Raw genomic sequence first — 20,957 nt, 5'->3', positions numbered from 1 at the left:
TGGCCCAGAGATGCCAGTCGTCGCCCAGCAAGGGAGCAGGAGGCACGCCGGGGAGAGGAGCGGGGAGATGGCGAACGCCAGCGGGATGCTGCTGGGACCGGCCCCCGGGCAGAGGCGGAGTGTGGGGGCTAGAGACCCCAGAGGGGACCCCAAGCCAGCAAGGCCCCGTGGGCACAGCGACGTCCCCTGCGGCGAGCCCGCAGCAGGGCAGCATGGGGAACAGGGCCCTGACAGGGAGACGGGGGACGCGGAGCTCAGCCTGCGGATGGGGCGCAGCGGCTGTGGCACATGGCACACACCATGGGGGACATGGCACTGGGGACGCGGCACATGGGACAGGGGACACAGGACATGGTACATGGGGGACATGGTGCCAGAGATGTGGTGCGTGGGACAGGGGACACAGGACACAGTACATGGGCTGCACCGTGGGGGACATGGCACCGGGGACGTGGCACACAGGAGAAGGACCACAGGACATGGTGCTGGGGACACGGCGTGTGGGAGAGGGGACACACCATGGGGGGAATGGCACTGGGGACGTGGCACACGGGAGAAGGACCACAGGACATGGCGCTGGGGACACGGCGTGTGGGACAGGGGACACAGGACACGGTACATGGGATGCGCCATGGCGGACATGGCGCCAGGGACACGGCATGTGAGACCGGGATGCGCCATGGGGGCTGCGGCATCGGGGACACGGCATGTGGGAGCGGGGACACAGGACACGGTACATGGGCTGCACCGTGGGGGACGTGGCACACGGGAGAGGGACCACAGGACATGGCACCGGGGACACGGTGCGTGGGAGAGGGGAGAGGGGAGACGCCGCGGGGCCGCGGCACCGGGGCCGGGGGGCAAGGGACAGGGGCCGGGCAGCGGGGCCGGGGGGCAGCGGGGCCGGGGGGCAGCGGGGCCGGGGCCGGGGCCGGGGCCGGGGCCGGGGCGGAGCGGTGGGCACGGAGCGGGCGCCCGGGCCCCGGGAGCGCCGGCCGCCGCGTGGGCGGGGCCGCGGCCTGGACACGCCCCTTATGCTAATGAGCGCTGAATCACGCTCAGCGGGACGCGGCAGGCGGACAGGACTGAACCACCCGCGCGGAGGGGAGGGGAGGGCGAGCGGAGCGGGGCAGAGCGCGGGGGGGGAACGGCGCGGCAGAGCGCCCCGCTCCAACACGGGGCGCGGAGGAGGAGGGAGCTCTGCTGGTCCTGGGGCGAGACCGGCCCTGGGAGCGGGGAACCGGGCGCGGGGGGACGGGTCGGCGGGCGGGGGCCCCCCAGCCGCGCGCGCGTGGTGGCGGCGGAGGGCGGGGCGAGCGGGCGGGAGCCGCGGGTCACGTGACGGGCGGGCCGCCGCCATTTTGTCCTGCGGAGGCAGTATTTAGGGCGCAGCGCCCGGGCCGCCGCGCACTGCCGCCGGGACGGAGCTCCGCGCCGCCGCCGCCCGCTCCCCGCTCCGCGGCCGGCCCCTTCCCTCCCGCTGCCCGCAGCCGGCCTCCGCCCCGTCTCCCTCCTCCCCTTCCCTCCCTCCCTCCTCGCCTCCGCCATTTTGTGGCCGAGCGCTGCCCGCGGAGGACCGGCGCCGCGGCGGAGCCTCCCGCCTCCCCCCCCCGCCCTTTCGCGCTCCCGCTCCCAGCGGCGCCTCGCCCCGGCCCGGCCCGCGCAGCCATGTCCTCCAGCGCCAGCCCGGAGTACGCCTCCTTCTTCGCCGTGATGGGCGCCTCGGCTGCCATGGTCTTCAGCGGTGAGCGCCCGCCTGGCCCCGGGGGGTCGGGGCCTGGAGCGGCCGGGGAGCGGGGCGGGGGCGGCGCGGTCTGGCTCGCCCGGGGGCGGGGGGCAGCCCTTTCCCCGTCCTCCCCCTCCCTCGGCGGGGCGGGATCCCCGGGCCTGGCGGCGGGGGCGGCCCCGGGACTGGGGGCGGCCCCCGCTCCCCCCCCCCCCCCGCCCCCGGCTCCATCCGGGCACCGGGGCGCGGCGGAGGGGGTCTGCGCGGGTGACGTCACCGCGGAGCGCGCCGGCGGCGGAGCCCCCGCTCCACGTGACTGCGGCGGCGCGGCCGCGCCTCCCCCCGCGGGGGCCGGGGGCCCGGTGTCACCGCGGGCCCCGGGCCCGGCGCCGCTGCCGGGCGCCTTCGCGGGCGGGGCGGGCGGCCGCCGGGCCTCCCCTCGGGGTCTGGCCGCGTCGGGGCCGGTCTGCCCCGCTCTTCCGCAGCGGCCAGCCCTTGCCCTCCCGGCAGGGAGCGTCGGCCCGGCTCTCCGGGGGCTGGGCGCAGCACTTCTGCGGCTGTGAGTTGGACCGAGTTGCTTTCTGAACCATCCCTGGCATAACGCACGACCCGCTTTTAATGGCATTGAAACCTAAACGTGCCAGCGATTTAGGAGTGAAGTCAGCCTTGAAGGTGTCAGTGGCGCTAAAGGGAACTGATAGGCCCCCTTGAAATGGGCGATGCACGAAACGGTGAAAAAGGGAAGCTCTGCTCTAGCGGCCGTCCATCTGCACCTCGAGTCATGGAGGTTCAGCGCGGAGTAAACTGGGTCATTCTGCAGTGTCGCTCTCCCTGTTGAAGAGCGCTTATGTAGAGACCCATAAACGCTGTTTTATACTAGAAGGACCATCATATGATGCCTCGTCTCTCGGAGCCTGAGTAAACCTTCTGCAGAAAATGACTGCTGTTCCTGACGAGAGCATTTACTGTTTCCTGATGGGTGCAGACCTGCCCTTCTCTTTGGGGGCTAACATGGGGAAGGCTTCAGCTCGATTTTTTCCCCATGCAAGTGTTACAGTAACTAGGAATACAAGAACGAGGCATCAGTCTGGTTTTCTTTTCTGAAGACAGCCAGTGCCTCCCCATGTGGGAGCATACTGACTTGTCTTCATCTGCCACCTAATTTGGCTCCCAGCTGAGGAATCAAAGCACTCAAGTACTGAATTGGCTGTAGCTCGACTTACATGTAGCTGTTTATGTGCATTATATTAAAGTAGCTTCTGAGATGGCAGCCAGGTCTGCAAGGCAAATCTGTGGAACTGCTCTTGACTGATTAGTGTGGTAGATTAAACTGTGTAAATAGCTAAGTAGACAGTGGATTAAAAGTAGCGTTTGAGAGGAAGCTGTCTAGCCATGCTAGTGTTGGCACCATTGAATGGTTTCACACCAGCCATGTTGATGGCTTTGATCCTTGCAACACAAAAAAAGCCTGACTGGCTGTGTTTGGCCTTGCTCAGTTTGTGCCCAGTGGTGGGATGCAGATGTCCTGTGCTGAGGGCAGTTAGTGGCCTGCCACCTTCGAGTTAAAATGTTGCGCTCGCACTTGATGGGTAAGGACTTCCCTGAAAACAGTATGGCTGGAATGCTGTAGGGGCCAGCATTGGGACTACTGACCTACGTGCCTCTGGGCTAGTGAAGATAATGGAGGAATAGACTAAGACCCGGTTACTTGTTGGGAAAAACAGTCAGCAGATCACTGCCTTTTGCAAAATAGCAGTGATTAAAGTCCTAAATACTGACCTTTCTTCCTGAGGAAGGAGTCACTGTATTCCTCTTGCAAAATTAAACTCAGAAGCAAAAGAACATGGTTGTACAGTCTTTCAGACACTGGTTTTGTGATATGCCAGCTTGCTTCAGTGGAAACATCAGTGAGGGATGCAAACTTGAGTCAGCATTTTAGTAGGAATTCAAAGTGTTGCTTAGCATGTCTAAATGAAAGGGAAGCATTTCCTAGAAGCTGTGGGTTTGGTGGCATGGTACTGTGGGTTTGCAAGCTAAAGGGGCGGGTTTGAGTTAGGTAATTCAAAGGGAGTGCTTAAGCGATATTGATGAGGGTTTGGTAACTACCGTGTTGCTGCTGGCATGTGCCTGGTCCTTGATGCAGAATCTGTGTCAGATGGTCCTAATGCCAGCAGGTCTGAGCCATGCAGTTAGTCCCTGCCAGGGCCTAAGCGCATCTGATGGGTTCAGCCACTGGAACAACAGGTTATAGATACTGCTGATGCAAAATTATTCTGTAGTTGTGAACGTTACTGAACTGCTTGTTTAGTGAAGCAACTTGGATTTTTAAGGCAATATGGCAGAGTCGTCAATATAGGATAAACCAAAACTTGCAGTGTCACGTAGCTTTCCGAATAGGGATGTGGTGCTACAGCATGTTCTGATGCTAATTGAACAGTTGTTAAAAAACCCACCCTGACTTAGAAGTAAGGAACTATGTCTGGACAAGCAGTGTAAAACTATCTAAAATTGTCCTCGATCAGTGTTAATTAGTGCAGTGATCACGCCTGACTCATGCTGTATCTAAAGATCAGATTCTTGTGGAGCTTGTAGTTCTGAGACCTGTTTCTAGTAAACATGTTCAAGTTCTATACTGTCCAGGCTAGTTTGATGTGAAAACAAGTGACTTTATGCAGTACTGTTTGATGTTTGAACATTAACTGCTGATGGTACATAGATAGCAGAACTTGTTCTGGTCAGCTAGTACTGATGGCAGCTAGAAAGACTAAAGCAGGCTGTTGTGACCTTGGCTATCTTCGAGCCTGCTTATTCATTTGCTGGTTACAACTTGTTCCGATGGCTGAAGGTCCTTCGCTTCCTATGTGTAAAACATGTGGCTGGCGCAGTGTCAGGTGCTGCTGAGTGATCAAATCGTTGTGGATTTCCCATGTGACTTCAGCATGCCAAAATGGAAAAGTATGGCAAAATGGCAAAGCTGTCTGTGCTTGCTGATGCTCCGTGTAGAAAAGCGTGATGTCCCAGTGACCCCGCTGTGGCCTCCATAATGTGGTAAGGAGTTTTACCTAGACCTGCGCTCTGGATGGGCATTCCGTGCCCTCAGTACTGCTTCACTGTCAAGCATCTGGAAGACTGCTAATGAAGAGAGCTCTAGCCAGCAGTGTTGAGGTTAGTCCTGTCTCTTACTTCTCATTGTTGCTGCAGAGCTAATGAAATAGTACTTTTTATTTTAAACCAGGGCTGCAGATATTGTAGTTGGTTAGCTATTAAGGGACCTCCATGGTGAAATTGCTGGCTCAGAACATCTAGCTTGATGCAGCTGACAGCCCTGCACAGTCTGATTCTAGAAGGTGGCATGACTATAAACAACTTGCAGCCTTGAAGGCAAATTACATCTGTGCTTCCTGAAATACTGTCTCTTGAGGGATGGGGAGGTGGTAGGCAGGAGAGCTGCTTGCTTCTCAGTAAGTAGCTGTAGACCTCATCCTAAGAGGAGCTTGCAGACTCCTTAGCTGGAGCTTGCAGGAAAAAATGAAATGGTGGAACAGAGTGCAGCTCAAGGTAGTCTTCTGTTCCAAATGTTAGAGTACTTCAAAGGCATTGTGGTATGGGCAGGAAAACTCAGTGGGTCAGATGTTCGAGCTACCAGACTGTCTACAGTAGAGGGACTAGCTTAAGTATTCATCCTTAACAGCAGGTACATCGGTGGCCTATTAAGGCATAAGTGTTGTAACAGAAGTAAACCAGATAGGCAGTATTTCTACAACTCAGTCAAATTAAGGGAAGACATCTCAACAAGGGCATCGTTTCCACTCAGTAAATGCTAGTCTTAGGATCATCTGAAAACCAGCTCGAGCATCAGGATAAACCATTGGCTCTCCAAAACTTGGCTGAAGCAGATATGCTACTGCTTGTACTGTGGCTTCTGGGTTTACCTGATGGGACTCCTGTCTCACTCCAAAGTCACTGTAAGCTCCAAAGTCTCCAGGTGCTTCCCCTCCGATGGGGATGTTCAGAGCAGCAGTGCAGATGAATGCCAGCTGCCTCAAGACCTCTTAGTCAACTTCCTTTTTTCCCCTTCCTAAACTAGCCTCTTCCATCTGTCCAGAGCCTGACCGATTTCCAGCAGCGGTTGCAACCTCAAACTCTCCAGCCTGGTCAGGCTGTTTGGTGATGCTTGAAGCAATGGTTTCACAGAAGTGCATGCTTCCACCTGCTTGCAGTCCTCACCAAACAGTAAGGCAGAACTTGCTGAACTTGCTTCATTCAGACTGAGTCTTGTGAGCATGAGGCTTCAAGTCAGGCTCGTCTGGCCACAGGAGTGTCTGCTGGGTGCAGTCAGATGACCTTGGCTTTCCCACGCTTCAGAAATGAGGCAGCTTAGCTGTGGATGCCTGCTGGTGAGTGGTGTAAGCTGCTGTTAGCAGGAGCCCTCTTCATCGAGTTGGTCTAACTGGTATAACAAACTACCTGGAGTACAGTGGTCCACCCGGTCTGTGAAATGGGTCATCTTTGAGGTTGCAGGGGAGCTTGTATGATAAAGATAGATAAATAACAAGGGACTGGACTTCACTGCTTGCAGAAGAGTAAGCCTGTGCTCAGTGGTGTGAAGTGTCAGCCTTACCATACTTCAAAAAAAAAAAATAAAAAATTGGTTTTGTGTGCTGTCAGACAATCCAGCGTACCAGTTGGAGCTGCTTGGGCAGTTGACTGGTAACTCCTCTTTTCTTTGGACTGCTGCTATTGCAGCAGCTTCTCAAGGAGCTCGTAGACTTTTAAGTTCTCAAATTTACTGAACAAGAGTAAATGGCCTGCTAGCCTTGCAGGTTGTTTTTGATAATGCTGTAAGCTGACAGCGCTAGGCTTGTTTGAAATCCCCACACCCTGTCATAACACTAGGGAAGAACAAAAAGCATGCTGTCCCTAATCCTATAACAGGTGACTCAGTAAAGATTTTCAAAGCCTGCAACTTCCTGCAGGGCAGCTTATCTGTTTGCCCCTCCAGTTATCACTGGGGGCTGGCCGTAGCCAGTCTTCAGTCAGCGTGATCTGAATTTGCATAGGCGCCAGATACAGTTCTAATGCGGCTTCCTCTTCTCTGGAGATACAACTGGACATAGCAACAGGGTTTTTCCAAGGCAGCCATGGAGTATCCATTACTGTAATGTGAGGTGGAGCTGTGTTTGTGCTAAATGTGGTGGTGTAGGAGGGGCTTTAGAGTACCAGTGGGAAGCAGCCTGTTTCTTTGAAAATGCCCGGGTTTCTGGCATGGCAGAGCAAGGGCCGTACTTGACCTGGGTATCACCTCTAACAGTTCTCCAACCATTTAAGAACAACCTGCTCAGGGATGAGCAGCCATTGAGGTGAATTGATGCCTGCTCTCTGGTTCAAGGGAAGCCTACCTACTGCAGAGGACAGCCCCCTTTGATAATGGATTAATTATAAAAGGCTCCAGATGTAAGTACTCATGCAGAGTGGTCTTTCAGACTTGCTGTGATATAACCCATGGTATCTTAATTGAAAGTTTGACTTGTGTCACTAGCTCACTTCCTAATGCAGGGAGATTATGCCTACTAGTGCTCTGGGAGTCTTTCACACATTGCAGTGTGAAAACCTGCTTCTCTGTGGTGGGACACAGGAGGAATCACTGGCTCTGAAGGGACCAAATGCTGCCGGAGTGTGCGGCTGGTTCTGAACCTCTCTATCCTTGGGCTGAGCATGTCTGAATGTATTGCAGCTGCTGGAACTGCATCTGTGCAAGTGGTTCCCTGGCTTGAAGGCTCCCGATAACGTGGTTGCTGTCCAGAGGTGCATATCTGTCTGCAGTGCTTTGCAAAACCGATGCAAGGCTTTTGGTAACAGCCTCTTTCTGTATTGAGGGAGTGTCGCATGAGGTGACTTGCAGCTAACTTAGCTGCAAGATTAACGTTCTTGGTGCGTGACCTTACTGAGCACTGTAACTATAGCTACAAAAGATTGGTCCTAATACTTGGACCAGCACTTGATCTAAACCACAGGCTGCTCAAGTATCGACAGTGAATATCGGAGGCAAAGCTCTACTGGAAGTCCTGGCAGTGGCAAGACTACAACTAGTCTTCAGTCCTTACTGAAGCTATTGCCTATATGGCAAGTTACTTTCTAGCTTGTACTTCATCTTGGAGCTGCACAGCTATACTACCTCTGCTACCACTTTTGACTAATAGAAAGTAACAGCCGTGGTGGGGAGCCAGGCAGCATATCCACAGCCCTGTGGGAGCGCGTTTTGCCCCCAGGAGCAGTACTAAACCAACTCTGGCTCGTGAGTTCAAGGAGTTACTCTTCAGAAGTATTTCAAAATCAAGTTAACCTTTGAAACAGGCTTACTGGGAGTAGATGGTCTTGAATGATGTATTATAACACCATTGAACTTATAAATGGCACAGTTCCTAGTTACAGACCAGAATGGCTTCCTTCTGTGATAAAGCTAGGTAGGCAAAGTGCTTCTCCAGCTGCCAGGTAAATGTTTTGATAGCTCTATGTATACTTTAGAGGTAGTGTTGCAGCTTAATTGATCTGTATGTTAGGGGTGATGGAGCTGTAGTATCTGAAGCAAATCCATGGAGTCTTGGTGTGTAACAGTGGTACAGCTCTTGTTCCATTTTCCCTGTCTTCCACATGGATACCTTCAAACCCTATTCACTGAGAAAACTTTGGAAAACGTCCTTCCAACTCATCAGTGGTATTTAAATGTAGCATATGAAGCCTATGTGCTTCAAATGCTCACAGCTGCCAGAGGTACAAGTCAAGATGCGCAGGAGGATTGACCTCAGTGCCCAGTGGCCCAAACTGACTAGCTGTGCCATGAATGGCTGTGTCACGGTGGGAAGTGGATATCATCTTTGCCACTGGACTGTCATACTGGGGTATTGCCAAAGGTGCAAGGAGAACTTCTCAGGCTAGTGAAGAGCAGTATGATATTGGAGATGCGGCTGCGGGGGACTCCAGTGTAAGCCTGTTGGTCAGGATGCTGCTAAAGACTTCGCTGGGAGCAGATGTGCCAAGCTCTGAGGCTGTGCGTGTAGCACCTGTGACTGTCCACCAGATCTTTTGTGCTGTCTAAAAATGGACTGTTACAACTAGCTGCCACAGAGTGCATGTAGGCTTTATTTGTAATCTGTCTAGACCAAGTTCAAGGCATAAGATCTTGCCTATTCCCTAGAAATGGGATTTAACAACTGGGAATTGACAAACTCGAGCTGATCTGCCCTTCCCCAAAAGCTTAAGCTGGCTGGCTTTCTGTAAGTGGGATTACAAAATCAGCTTCTGTAATCCATCACTGTATTAATTGCAACACCTTTAAGTAACTTCAGACTTGGAGGAAGTAAGGACTGATCTAATTTTAAATAGTGAACTTCCCTCAAGAGCCTCAGCATTTCTGGAGAGGTTTAGAAACAATTCCAAGTGAGAAGTGGTTTCTGCTAAATGCTGTAGCCAGTTTAGAAGTTGACATAGCCTGAATCTTGATTCCGCTTACTTCCAGTCCGTAGAAGATGCTTCATCCAACAGAAAAGGTTCCTAATTCAAGTTAGTGATTTCTTTCTAGACTTCCTAGGGGCTAGACCCTTAAGCAGTACCATCACTGATGTTGCTAGCTAAGTCTGTGCACTAGTTTCCAGGTTCAGCTTACGTTTGCAGGTAAAACTTGTCTTCTGCTCTTGGCTCAGGCTTCCAGCTAAGCTGGAGTCTTGTTCTGAATTGTGCTGAGCAGCCCTTTACACCCATCTCATCTGTGACAGCCAAGGCTTCAACAAAAAGAGGATCCAAGTTACAGGAGGTTCAGGAGCTTTGCTTATACAGAACCAATTGTAGTTGATAATGAGGCTTTCCTTTCAAGTTTCTGTAACTAAAACCGAACTTCCTTCTGATGGTGAGTCTTGTGTTAGTGCGGCGGTATTACCTTTATTAATCTTCTGAAGTTTCTTAGTGCAAAGCCAGGAGGATTACTGCTCAGAGATAGGCTTTATGTAAATGCCGAGTGAGGAGCAGGAAAGCACATATCCTAAACCCTTTGGATACCTCCCAGCGACTCTTTTGGTCAAGGTGCACCATCTCACACTTGGATGCTGGCGTAAGAGGCAGCTACAGATCTTTGTGGAACAAGCTCTCCCCTGTAGAAATGTTAGTTTTTAAATGGGTGGAGCAAACTTAAAAAGTAGGTCTCTGAACAGTACAAAGATTTGAAATCCCTGTGGCTTTAATACTCTCCAGTAGCCTTTAGAGCAGACAAAAGAATTTTTATGCTTCAATAGGACTGTTAGCTTTCAATATCAGCCTGATGGTGTCTGAAAAGGAGACTACCTACCCTTCCACATACCTTGCGGTGCTGCTTCAGGGACTTAACCCTGGATGGCTGCAGACCTGCATATCATCTCCTGGGTGATGGTGAGTGCAGTCCAGAGTTAAGGAGTTCCTAGAGTACTCCAGAGCAAGGCAGGAAGGAAAAGGGTCTTTCCGAGTACTTCAGAATCAAGGAATGAGGTATTTGTGGAAGCTTATAAAGTTTTCAAGGCAGAAGTTACTTCTTGGGGTAGTGCTTTGTGACTCTTGATCCTAGCATTTCTCAGTTGGTGGTGATAAGCCCATGTTCTGCTTTGAAAACCAAGCTTTGGATTCCTGTGTTGACCTCTGCTTGCTCAAGTGTTGACACAGGTGATCAGTGAACCTTAGGGGTAAGGTGATTAGAGTGCAGCTTGTGGTCCTCTGACCTATGAGCCACACTCTACTTTGTGGCTCCAGTGGTTGGATTAACAAGTGTTTGGACCTGAATCCTTCACAGGTGGGGTTATTGACACATGAAGAGGGTGTCCTTTCTCCAAGGAATGAAGTGCAGCAAGAATATGTGAGTTTGCTCTTGCAGTATGTGTCTGATGAAGCTGAAACAGCATGTTTGACCCCAGGACAAAGCATAGGCCAGATGGGACCTCTTCCACAAAACCTGTGAAGGATGCCAGGAGGTGACTTGTTAAATGTTGGGTGCATCTGAGAACTCGGCCCATGTGGCTCAAAGTTCAGTGTCTGTAAAATCTGGCTTTCAGCCAGGTGACGTCCTGCTGCGGTAGCAGGACACGCTTTGCTGCGTTTCCTCTGCAGTTTGGCTGAGTGGAGCCTCGCAGCGTGGGCTCTGTGAGGGCACAAGCTCTGAAGTAACGAGTTCAAACCTTGGGTTTTGGTTCCTAAACAGGGAATGAATGTCTGCTGGGGAGTGTACCCTGCTGGGAGGCTAGCTTAGAGAGGGTATTCTGTTGTCAGTACTGTTTGAACAGCACCTTTTCACTTGTCGGGCTTTGGTCTAGGGCTCTGGATAGGTCACCTCCTCATCCCTTAGGGGAATATTCCTGGCTGACAAACCAAGAAGTCAAGTGACCATGTTAGTTTTGCACAGTTCTTCCTTGTGCTGACTCATCTGTTCTAGCACTGCAGCCCAGTGGAGGAGACAGTATTTGGGGATGTGTCTAATGCATGTTTTTCTTTTCCAGCCTTGGGAGCTGCATATGGAACAGCGAAGAGTGGTACAGGTATTGCAGCCATGTCTGTCATGAGGCCTGAACTCATCATGAAGTCAATCATCCCTGTTGTCATGGCGGGTATTATAGCTATCTATGGCCTCGTAGTGGCAGTCCTCATTGCCAATGCCCTCTCACCTTCTATCACGCTATTCAAGTAAGTTGCTGCATCTGTCAGTTTTGTTTGAGTTTGCCCTGTCACTATTCTGATGCTGCTGAATGGGCGGGTTGTGCTCAAGACCCCTGGAAGGGCTGTCAGTGCTAAATGCACCTCCCTGGGCTTAGGAGTAAGGGCTGGATGTCGGCTGTCCTGCCCAGTGCCTTAGCCTCAGTGGTAGTGCTGCCTGTTAGTTTGCTGCATTAGCTAGCAGATCAGACATCCCACTGCTAGAGATAATGCAGTGGTTTATGGCTTGCAAGAAACTGCGTACAGGCAGTACTGGGATGGGAGGCTAAGCTTGTTTCATGGTGCCAAACTGTAGATGTGGAATACACAGGTCTTTCCAAGACTACCTAATCAGACTGTCTAAATAGTTCTCCTGTTGCCTGGGAGATGCAAGTGAATAATTAATATTGCTTGCTGCTTCATGTGCTGGTAAGTCAATCCTCAAGCTATACATTGGGCCTCTACACCAGCTACAGTCTGAAACTTAATCCACTCTTGGCTTTTGAGAACAGCTGGAACTGGCTTGATTGATACCTCTCAGAATAAACCAATGCTTCTGAGGCCTGACAGTAGATATCTGTGTCACTGTACAAGCTATGGCCCGTGAGCAGTGTGGTTGCCCTAATAAGCCATGATCTAAGAAACAGCAGGTACAAATGCTGCTTTGCAGTTACCAGGTGGGCAGATCCTGATAAGGACTGCTCCTCAGGTGTCCCTGCCTGGAAAAGCAGACCATTCCTGTCCAACTCTTGCAGTGCAAGAGACCTGATGATCACCTGGGTGTGCTATGGCTGTATAATAAGATCGCTAAAGGTGCGAGACAAAAGCAGCTATTAACAGGCTGCACAGCACGGTGGGACAGGCATTACTGCAAGTGCTAGCCCCCATGGCTGGAGTAAGTACAGCTCTGGCAGCATGCTAAGCCTGCAGCTGACTGCAGTGGCTACAGGTGAGCTGGGTGGCCATGTGAACTCGCAGGCCCATAGCTTAGCTTAGCGTATGAGCCACACCTGAGTATCAGCTAAAGATCTTGCATAGCTGCCCATTTTTCTAAGTATCAGAGCTAGGAGTCTCAGGAAGGCCCTGCTTTGTGAGACATACTGTGCTTGCTGAAAGAGTACAGGAGCTCTTTCTGCAGGAAAGGGGTTCCCTTTAAATGTTAGTTCTTATTTCCTTTGGGGAGAGAAGAAAGGCTAGCCTGAAGTTGAAGGGTTGGGGTCGTGTTGCTTGTCACTGAAATTCTTCTCGTCTCTGTCCCACAGGAGCTTTCTTCAGCTGGGTGCTGGCTTGAGTGTGGGCCTCAGTGGTCTGGCTGCTGGCTTTGCCATTGGCATTGTGGGCGATGCAGGTGTACGGGGAACAGCACAGCAGCCCAGGTTATTTGTGGGCATGATCCTGATTTTGATCTTCGCTGAAGTCTTGGGTCTCTATGGCCTCATTGTTGCCCTTATCCTCTCCACAAAGTAAATGTCGCGGTATGATGTAAAGAGATGTAACAAATCCATGTTTAAAGAAAAAGCTCCAGAATGAAAATGGTCTCTCCAATGTGTACAGTTGTCCCAATTTGGTAGTTGATCTCTTGTAAATGCGCAATGTATGTTAGTGACTTGTCTGTCCTGTGTGTACTTCAATATTAAATTGGATGGGCTGCTCCAAGCCTGCTGCATGGCTTGGGGTGGCCTGTGTGCAATTTTCCACCCATTGCTGTTAGTACTTTATGTATAAATACGAACTAGAAATGTAATTTTTTTCTCTTCACTGGATGTTTATTTATAAAAGACTTGACATGTTCATACATCTATGGAGCAAGGATTTTCAATTTCCCATGCTATATATATTAATCTTATATATAGGTAGATTACACTGTGGGGTCAATTGTAAGTGCAGAGAATTCCTTGGATGTAACTTTGATTCTAAAGATTGCTGTAGTGTCCTGGTATTGGAGTATGAGAATTTCGTGTTTTATTACAGCAATTGTCCGAAACACTCCTGTGTTTCAGTAGTAACCGCGTATGCTCCGGCATCAGAGTCGTGCACCCAGTGTTGGGTTACAAACTTCTACCATGTTTCCGAATAAAACTTCCTCACTACATTGCTGTAATGAGTCCTCTGCCTCTGATTTCGTGCTCTCGCTGCTCCTTCAGGAAGAGGAGGCGTTCCTTTACGGGGAGGCAGGTTCTTGAAGTGACTGAGCACCATGCAGAAGTGATGCTGTCATCACTGCTAGAGCACAGCCATGCTGTTTCCAGCTGCTGCCCGTGGGCAGCACTCATGGTGAGCAGGAACGCAAGGCTGTTGCTGTGCTTCGCTCACCCTGATCAAGCGGTGCGTCTTTGCTCTGGCACAGGGCAATGCCAGGTAATAAACAGGCTGCGCAGCACGGCCTGAGCAGGCAAGGTCAGGGAGCGAGGGTGGGGGCTTCAGCATGTGAGGAGGAAGAGGAGCTGCTGAAGAGCCTTTATGCAGCTTGTCCTTGTGATGGCTCTGCAGAAACTTAGCTGGTTGGAAAGCTGCGCTGCTGGCAGCAGTTGCCACTAAAGTACCTGAACAATAGCCTCATCAACAAAATGGGTTCATTCAAGAACTCTTATTTTTAACTTGTAAATCAGGAGCATTCGAGCTGAGAAGTTCTGCTTTTGCAGCTAGTGAATGCTGTAGCAACCTTCTGGTCCTGAGGATTTAGGAGCGTTGCAAAGCAATGCTGAAGCTCGTATGGGAAATAGATGTCGGACCCTTACAGATGTAGAGCTTGTTCTAGATTGCCTTTGGGAAGTACATCACATTTCTTTAAGTTGTATAGTGTGGAGAAAGGTCAAGCTTTACCTTGTTCAAGCCAAGATGTTAATGCTGCACAGGTACCCAGTACTGCCCTTGTGGTCACACTAAGCTGGGGAATCTGGAGTGATCTGTAGGAACCTCTGTCGGCCTGGTTGGGAACGGAGATGTGGTGGTGGCGTGCATGGGTTTCATCCATATGCCTTGTGTAGACCTGTGCAGCAAAAAAGTCTGGTGTGAGTACTGGGAAGAGCTGTGGCCGGAGCACGAGGGATTCACTGAAGCTATGCCTGGAGCTCCTTGCCTGGCAGGAGCATTCACCAGCCCGGGCCTGGGGGCACCCTGTGCACCTTCTGGGAAGCTGGTCTCCAAACTGGGGACCGTTCAGGAAGGAGACTTCAGCTATTAGCCAGTCATTCAGCTAGTATGGATTTTCACAGACTTCTGTGAAGGTGTAGTTTTAACAGTTGTTGATCATCAATAATTATTAACAAATTAATTGGTTTATTCTGTTTGCTAAAAAGCTGTTCTGTCTGCATTCGTTCAATAGGCTGTCAGCTGCTTGGCTTTGGGTGGGCTGCACCACTGGTTTTGTGTTTCAGAGGGGCTTTTCTTCGTGGCAGTCTGAGCAGTGGTGGTGCCTGGGCTGCACAGAGGCGTGAGCCGATTTAAGGAAAATTACAGATGTCTGCTGAGGCACTGCCGGGGCTAAGGGAAAACTTCCTGATCTGAATTGTGTTGATCATTCTTTTCTTCAGCAGAAGCAGTAGACTCTCAACTTCTGGATTAGACTTTACACAGGGGTCATAAACATTTAGGGCAACTATAGCGTAATTCCCTCTCAGCACTGATCACAGCGAGTGCCTTCCCGGTACTTCTGTGCAGAGTCTGATAGAGCTTGCGGCTGGGAGGGGGTGAGCTGTGGATTCAGGCTCTCTGGAAAGCATGTGCACCTTGCAGGTCGGGGTGAGAGGAATGGCATTTTGCGTGTGTAGCAGGACAGGAGAAGGTCCTGGCCGGGGCTGCAAACACATAAGATCTGGTTTTGCCTTCTTTAAGGGGAACCTGCTGCCAGCCTTGTGTTTTGCCAATTTACAAGAATATGAGCAAATTGCATTTAAGAGAGGAACTAAATGGTGGTGGTAGCTCTCATCTCTAAGAGAAATAAGCAATTTAAAGGCAGTGGTCTACAGGAACTCGTAAGGATCCCACTGTCGCTTGGTGACACCTTGCAGAAGGCAGTTAGTGGGCTCAGGGTGGCGATGGATGCTTGCATAACCAAATGCAGGCAAAATCCCATTGACAGCGTTTTGGTTCACGCCTTGGAACATCAAGCCTTTCTCCTTTATATATAAACCCATGCGAGTCAGGAGAACAGCATAAAACAAAAGCTGGGGTTAGCAGGCACAGGCGGAGGATTGCTTTGCGCTGAGTACCTGCAAATACGCCGGGAGTAAAATTAACGATCTGATGCCTCAGCCAAGCGTTTTCTGACAGCGATGCTCTAGATCCTCATTGATGACTCCCAGGTGAAAACTTGCATTTCGAGTCTTTCACTGATGCTATTGCATCAGCAAATTTCTCAAGTGATTCAGGGCATTAAGAAAATTAGGGACCTTTTGGCCCCCTTCCTTCGTTTACTGGCAGCAGTGCGCTAGATCAGAGCGCAGTCCCATCTGGCGGGGATTGGCTTGGGTTTGGAAGAGGGGAGCAGGCAGACTCGGGGCGTGAAATGACAGACTCGTAGAGTGCCTGATTAAAAGAGGTGGCGTGTGCTGGCACGTAAACAGCGCTCTGTAACGTGGCAGATTGCGCGCCTGCGAGTGCACTGCAGAGTGAGTCAGCCCTGCGGAGAGAAGAGCAGGGTGGCTCTGCAGCAGCGGCGGAGGGAGGGTGGATGTCCATTAGCAGTCGGCTCAGGCTAGGGAAGGTTAAGGGACGCCTGCTGCCAGAGGCGCCCGCATAGGCAATGCCTTCACAGGGCTTGCTGACCTGTCGCTTTTTTTAACTCTTTCATACTGGCTTTTTTCCCAAAGGCTGCAGATTTTTTCTGTTTGGTTTTTTTTTTTTTTTCCCCCCACTGCTCTGTTGGAGAAGCATTTTTCAGTATTAGGATTTTATCTGTGATTGGTCAGGGATTGTCTTTCCTTGGGAGACCTGGTTTACAGAGAAGCGTAGTAACCTGGAAAAGTAAATGAGCTTTGGGGAAATAAAAACCTCATTAAGAGAAACTGATCCCAGAAACTAAGCTGCTGTTTTCAACTACAGGGTAGCAGCAGATCTAATGAAAACAACTCCCAGTAAACCTTGTTTCCTTCGCAGTCTGACCCTGGGGATACGGATTTTATGGCTTTTTGCTGCTTCCATCCAGCCTGACTGTACACACCATCACTGTTCCTCGGGTGAGAATTACCTCTGTCTCTGACACAGGACTTGCCACCTCTGCTCTTAGCATATCTCTTTCTGCTCTACAGGTGTTAACCGTCTTTTTCTCTTGACATAATTAAATTAAACCCAGAGTAGTAAGTCCTCCTAGTGCCGCTTATCCTGGAGTGGGAGTTTTCTGTTTCAAAGGATTGTGTCCCGAAAAGCTTCTCCGTTTTTGTTCCTATTACTCACTAATGAATGCTGTTCTTTTCTCTGCAAGCCACGCTTCATTTAGCTCCTGAGACAGTCACAGCTTTGCAACTCATATCGCTGAGTTTCTCTTGAGCTAGTTCCCGTGTCATGGCGCCAAAGCAGGCAGGAAAAAATCCTCCCCCATCCTTACAGCGCGTAAGGCCCGAAGCTCTCCTAGGGGCCAAGCCGCAGGGTCCCACAAGGCATCCGCAGACCGCTGACGGTTCTCGCTGGCCTGTGAGAGTACGAGCTGGGTAGCAGGAGGGCAGGACGAGGTTCCTGGAGAGCCAGCGGCTCGTGTTTGCCATCTTCCTTTTGCTGAGGGGACAAGAAGCACACACGACAGGCTCAAGTCCTGGCTCTTCTGGATTTACCAAGGGGATACTAGTGGCTGTTTCAGTCCTGGACCCTTTTTTGGTGCTTTGAACTGTCCTGTCCTTGCTATTGCACCTGTGCTTTCCTCCTTTGCCTTCGGGGGAGGGTAAAGGGGTGACCTCGAGCGGCAGGCAGCGACAACGACCACCTACACCTGATGGCTTTGTCTGCCCAAGGCAGGCTGAGGACAGAGCTCGGGGAATCACGCATGTTCCCAAGATCGGCAGGGTGTTCTCAACTCATAGATGTAACCAGCCTCCCTGGCTCCTGTGTGCATTAGGACAATTTCAGACCTCTTTCTGAATGCATGTGAAAAATTAGAAGCCAAGGCTGCATCTCCACAAGCACTTCTTGGCAGCAGTGCTGGCCTAAGCCCTCCCCCTGGCCACCTAGGCCTTCTTTCACATCTGTAGCACACGCTCCCCTGTTTCTCCCAAGCGTGCTGGTACAACTTCTCGTGCTGCCAGGCAGCGAATCTAATTTGGGAATTGAGCCAGGGTAAAAATAACTCAACCTGAAGAAAAAAACGTTTGCTAAAGAAAATGCAAGTGAAACCACAGCTTGTGATTCCCTCAGCCTGTTACTGGGGCAGCAGAGAGAAAGAACGCACGGTTATTAGAGAAGGAGCGTGCAGTTATTGGTGATGCAGGACAGGGTTAATTTAATACTGAGAAATAAAAGAAGAACATTCAAATGGATAAGACTTAAGCAGGACAGATAGATGACGAAGTTGGGCTGGGTGGCATACCTACAGCATCAATGAGGCAGATTTCCATACCTTTCATCTCAGCACAGACTGTTCTGTTCCTCCCAGCAGTGCAGAGGGAGGTCCGGGCCATTTTCCAGCGTTCTGATTCAGTGGTTCGCTTTAGGGCTCGCAGCCTAGAAAAATGTTGGATCTCTTTGTCGCCGAAGGGTCGGTGAAGCTGTGTCAGCGGGGTGGCCCCCGTGGCAGGATCTTTAACGGTGGATGTTACTACCTGTAAGCAGTCAGTATTTGTGTTTACCTAGATGTCTCTTCCACTGCCAAGAAAAGTTACTGTCACCAGTCTGTCAGCACGTACGTTCATGTGAAAGTGCCCTTTGGCCACAGGCGGTTTGGGTGCTGTATGAGCCTTTTGACATCTGAATTCAGCTTAGCAGCTTGGGAGAGTACTTCCCTCCTTGCAGAGTCGTTTGCTCAGATAAGCAGGCCTGAGATCCACTTTTAGGATTAATTTTCTAATCTTCTGGTTTTGGAGTCTCCTTGACTTCACCTGTACTGAAGCCACAAGTCATATGCTGCTGGGTGCCCCAAACGTGGATCATTTCAGCCACAATGAGGAAAACCTGCCTGAAGCCACTCTTGGCCTCAAATTCCCAAAACAGCGCTGCACGTAGTTTTCCTGGCCTCAACTAGCAGCATTCCCAGCTCTCCGTTTCAGGGGCCTTTACTGGCATCCTGCTGGCAGTAAGAGGCAGCTTGTACTGTGGACAAGCACTGACATCATGGAATAGTAAGTACAGCATAAAACCTCATTAAAATTCAATTCCTGGCCAGACGGGGATGTTACGTTCATGCACAATTACATTTCCCATCGTTTATTTTTCCCGGCGTGATTCATCAGTGGAGCTCACATCAGCACCCTGCCTAGGCACGGTCCTTGATGAGACACTTGACTCTCTCTGCGATACCGTGGGACACCAAACGGGACAAACGCGCGAGCGGGAGGGATAGGCGGACTGCTGCAGCGCACAGCAGTCCCTGTGGAGCAAAGAGGATGGAGGGGGAATGGAGCCATCTGCCTGCAGATGGTTAGGAGTAAATGCTCAGACTGTCGGGGACGCTGGCTTTAATTTTAACAAAGCGTAGGACTTGCCTTTAACGTTTTGGAGATTGGACGTTGTTGCCCTTTGGCCACAGAGCCTGCAGACACAAGCACCCCTGGTGGCACGGTCTGCTGGGGAGAAAAGGCAGGGGCCTGGCTGTAGGGCGCAGAACAAGCTTTCTGTCTTCTCTCCCAGGCTGCTACTGACCTGTCAAGTGACCGTAGGAGCCTGCCTACAGCAATGCTGTCAGCTGAGAAAGTAACATTTAAAAGAAGTAACGACCTACCTGTTGCAGTTAACTCTGCTTCCCTGGAGCTGAGACTGAGAAAGGAACAGTCAAGGGGGGGGGTCCAGAAACCTTACTTTGCCTGAGCCAATAAACAGTTCAGATTTAATTTTGTTACTGTAATTATTATTGTGCCCAGCCAGACTTCCAAGCCGGTACATGCTTTGCAGCACTGGTCTGCCAGCTCTCGGGGGCAAGGTCCCTTTGCGACGGGTCCCTCCCGCACACCTGGGTCCGCCCGGGGCTGCCATTCAAGAAGTACCTAATCTCGAGTCAGGTGAAGCAGGCCCTGCACCGGTGTTTCCTCGCACGGTGGGTGTAGCCCGCGGGCCCCTCGTGGCACGGCGTGCCTGCTGTCCCGCGCGTGTGCGGTGTGCCACAGCAAGCGGAGCAGTTTCTCCAGGCAGATTCATTCCCCAGAGAGGAACGAGTCCACTGTGGCCGTTCAAGCCAAGGTTACTTATTCACAAATTCACAGACTTACAAGCCATTAGGAACCACTAATTCATCTCCTCTGACCTCTCAGGCCTTTCAACTTTGCCTGATAAAAAGTAATACCTAGCGGGTAACGCTTCTTCCACGAAGGCATTCCCGTGTGACATGGCTGCCCAGCTGGCGGTGACGGTGGCTGTACGAGAGCTGCGGCACGGCGCAGTAAGGCTGCGGGATCCTCGGCTGGAAGGTGCCGGGTACTAGTGAACGTGCGGTGGTAAAGGTGCCTTGAGCTTCCTTTAGCCTGTCCTGGGGCTGGCTGGTGGTTCTTGAGTGACGACGCTCCCGACCACCTGCGCTGAGGAGCTCCAGCTTGGCGTCAGTGGACACAGTGGAGAAAGATTCTGCCCCAAACGTTTCTCATGTGACGAGTGGTGTCCCTCAGGGGTCCGTACTGGGACCAGTACTGTTTAATATCTTCATCAGTGACACAGACAGCGGGATCGAGCGCACCCTCGGCAGGTTTGCAGGTGACACCAAGCTGAGGGGTGCAGCGGACACGCCTGAGGGACGGGATGGCATCCAGAGGGACCTGGGCAGGCTGGAGAGGGGGGCCTGGGTGAACCTCGTGGGGTTCAACAAGGGCAAGGGCAGGGTCCTGCACCGGGATGGGGGCAACCCCCGGTGTCAGCACAGGCTGGGGGATGGAGGGGTGGAGAGCAGCCCTGCCGAGAAGGACTTGGGGGTGCTGGGGGATGGAAAGCCGGCCACGGGCCGGCAATGTGCTCTGGCCGCCCAGCAAGCCAAGCGTCTCCTGGGCTGCATCCCCCGCAGCGTGGGCAGCGGGGCGAGGGAGGGGATTCTGCCCCTCTGCCCCCTCTGGGGAGACCCCCTGGAGCCCCACGTCCAGCTCGGGGGTCCTCAGCACGGGAAGGACATGGAGCTGTGGGAGCGGGGCCAGGGGAGGCCACCGAAATGCTCCGAGGGTGGCCCAGCTCTGCTGTGAGGGCAGGCTGAGAGCTGGGGGGGTTCAGCCTGGGGAGGAGGGGGCTGCGGGGAGACCTCACTGCGGCCTTGCCGTGCTTAAAGGGGGCCGACAAGAAAGGGGGGGACAGGCTTTTTAGCAGGGCCTGTAGCGACAGGACAAGGGGGAGGGTTTGAAAGTGAAGGAGGGGAGATTCAGCCTGGATAGAAGGAAGAAATTGTTTACGCTGAGGGTGGTGAGGCACT

The 20,957-nt window shown here is 52.0% G+C and overlaps 1 protein-coding gene across 2 annotated transcripts; it reads left to right on the top strand.

Annotated features, from left to right (window-relative positions):
* Nucleotides 1–1,390: 1,390 nt before the first annotated feature.
* ATP6V0C (ATPase H+ transporting V0 subunit c) lies at nucleotides 1,391–20,367 on the top strand. 2 transcript variants are annotated; one of them, XM_082314578.1, is made up of 4 exons: nucleotides 2,297–4,891; nucleotides 5,814–6,123; nucleotides 11,239–11,422; nucleotides 12,694–20,367. In XM_082314578.1, exons 2-4 carry the CDS (start codon nucleotides 6,114–6,116, stop codon nucleotides 12,896–12,898), a joined length of 399 nt encoding a protein of 132 aa, XP_082170704.1. In that variant the 5' UTR covers nucleotides 2,297–4,891; nucleotides 5,814–6,113; the 3' UTR covers nucleotides 12,899–20,367. The 2 variants fall into 2 exon arrangements, with proteins under 2 accessions (XP_082170703.1, XP_082170704.1); XM_082314577.1 differs by lacking the exons at nucleotides 2,297–4,891; nucleotides 5,814–6,123 and adding an exon at nucleotides 1,391–1,744 and having other exon boundaries at nucleotides 12,694–20,363.
* Nucleotides 20,368–20,957: the final 590 nt, after the last annotated feature.

The sequence above is a fragment of the Platalea leucorodia genome (genome assembly GCF_965183815.1).
Source record: "Platalea leucorodia genome assembly, chromosome: 5".
In the NCBI taxonomy this organism is placed as follows: Eukaryota; Metazoa; Chordata; class Aves; order Pelecaniformes; family Threskiornithidae; genus Platalea; species Platalea leucorodia.
This window is presented reverse-complemented; position numbering and strand designations above follow the sequence as displayed.

Excerpts from the sequence above, each read along its gene's own strand:
- ATP6V0C (XM_082314577.1), top strand. The coding sequence starts at position 1,669 with ATGTCCTCCAGCGCCAGCCCGGAGTACGCCTCCTTCTTCGCCGTGATG. Across the intron at positions 1,745-11,238 it reads GGCTGCCATGGTCTTCAGCG|CCTTGGGAGCTGCATATGGA; the intron begins GTGAGCGCCCGC and ends TTTCTTTTCCAG. Across the intron at positions 11,423-12,693 it reads CCTTCTATCACGCTATTCAA|GAGCTTTCTTCAGCTGGGTG; the intron begins GTAAGTTGCTGC and ends TCTGTCCCACAG.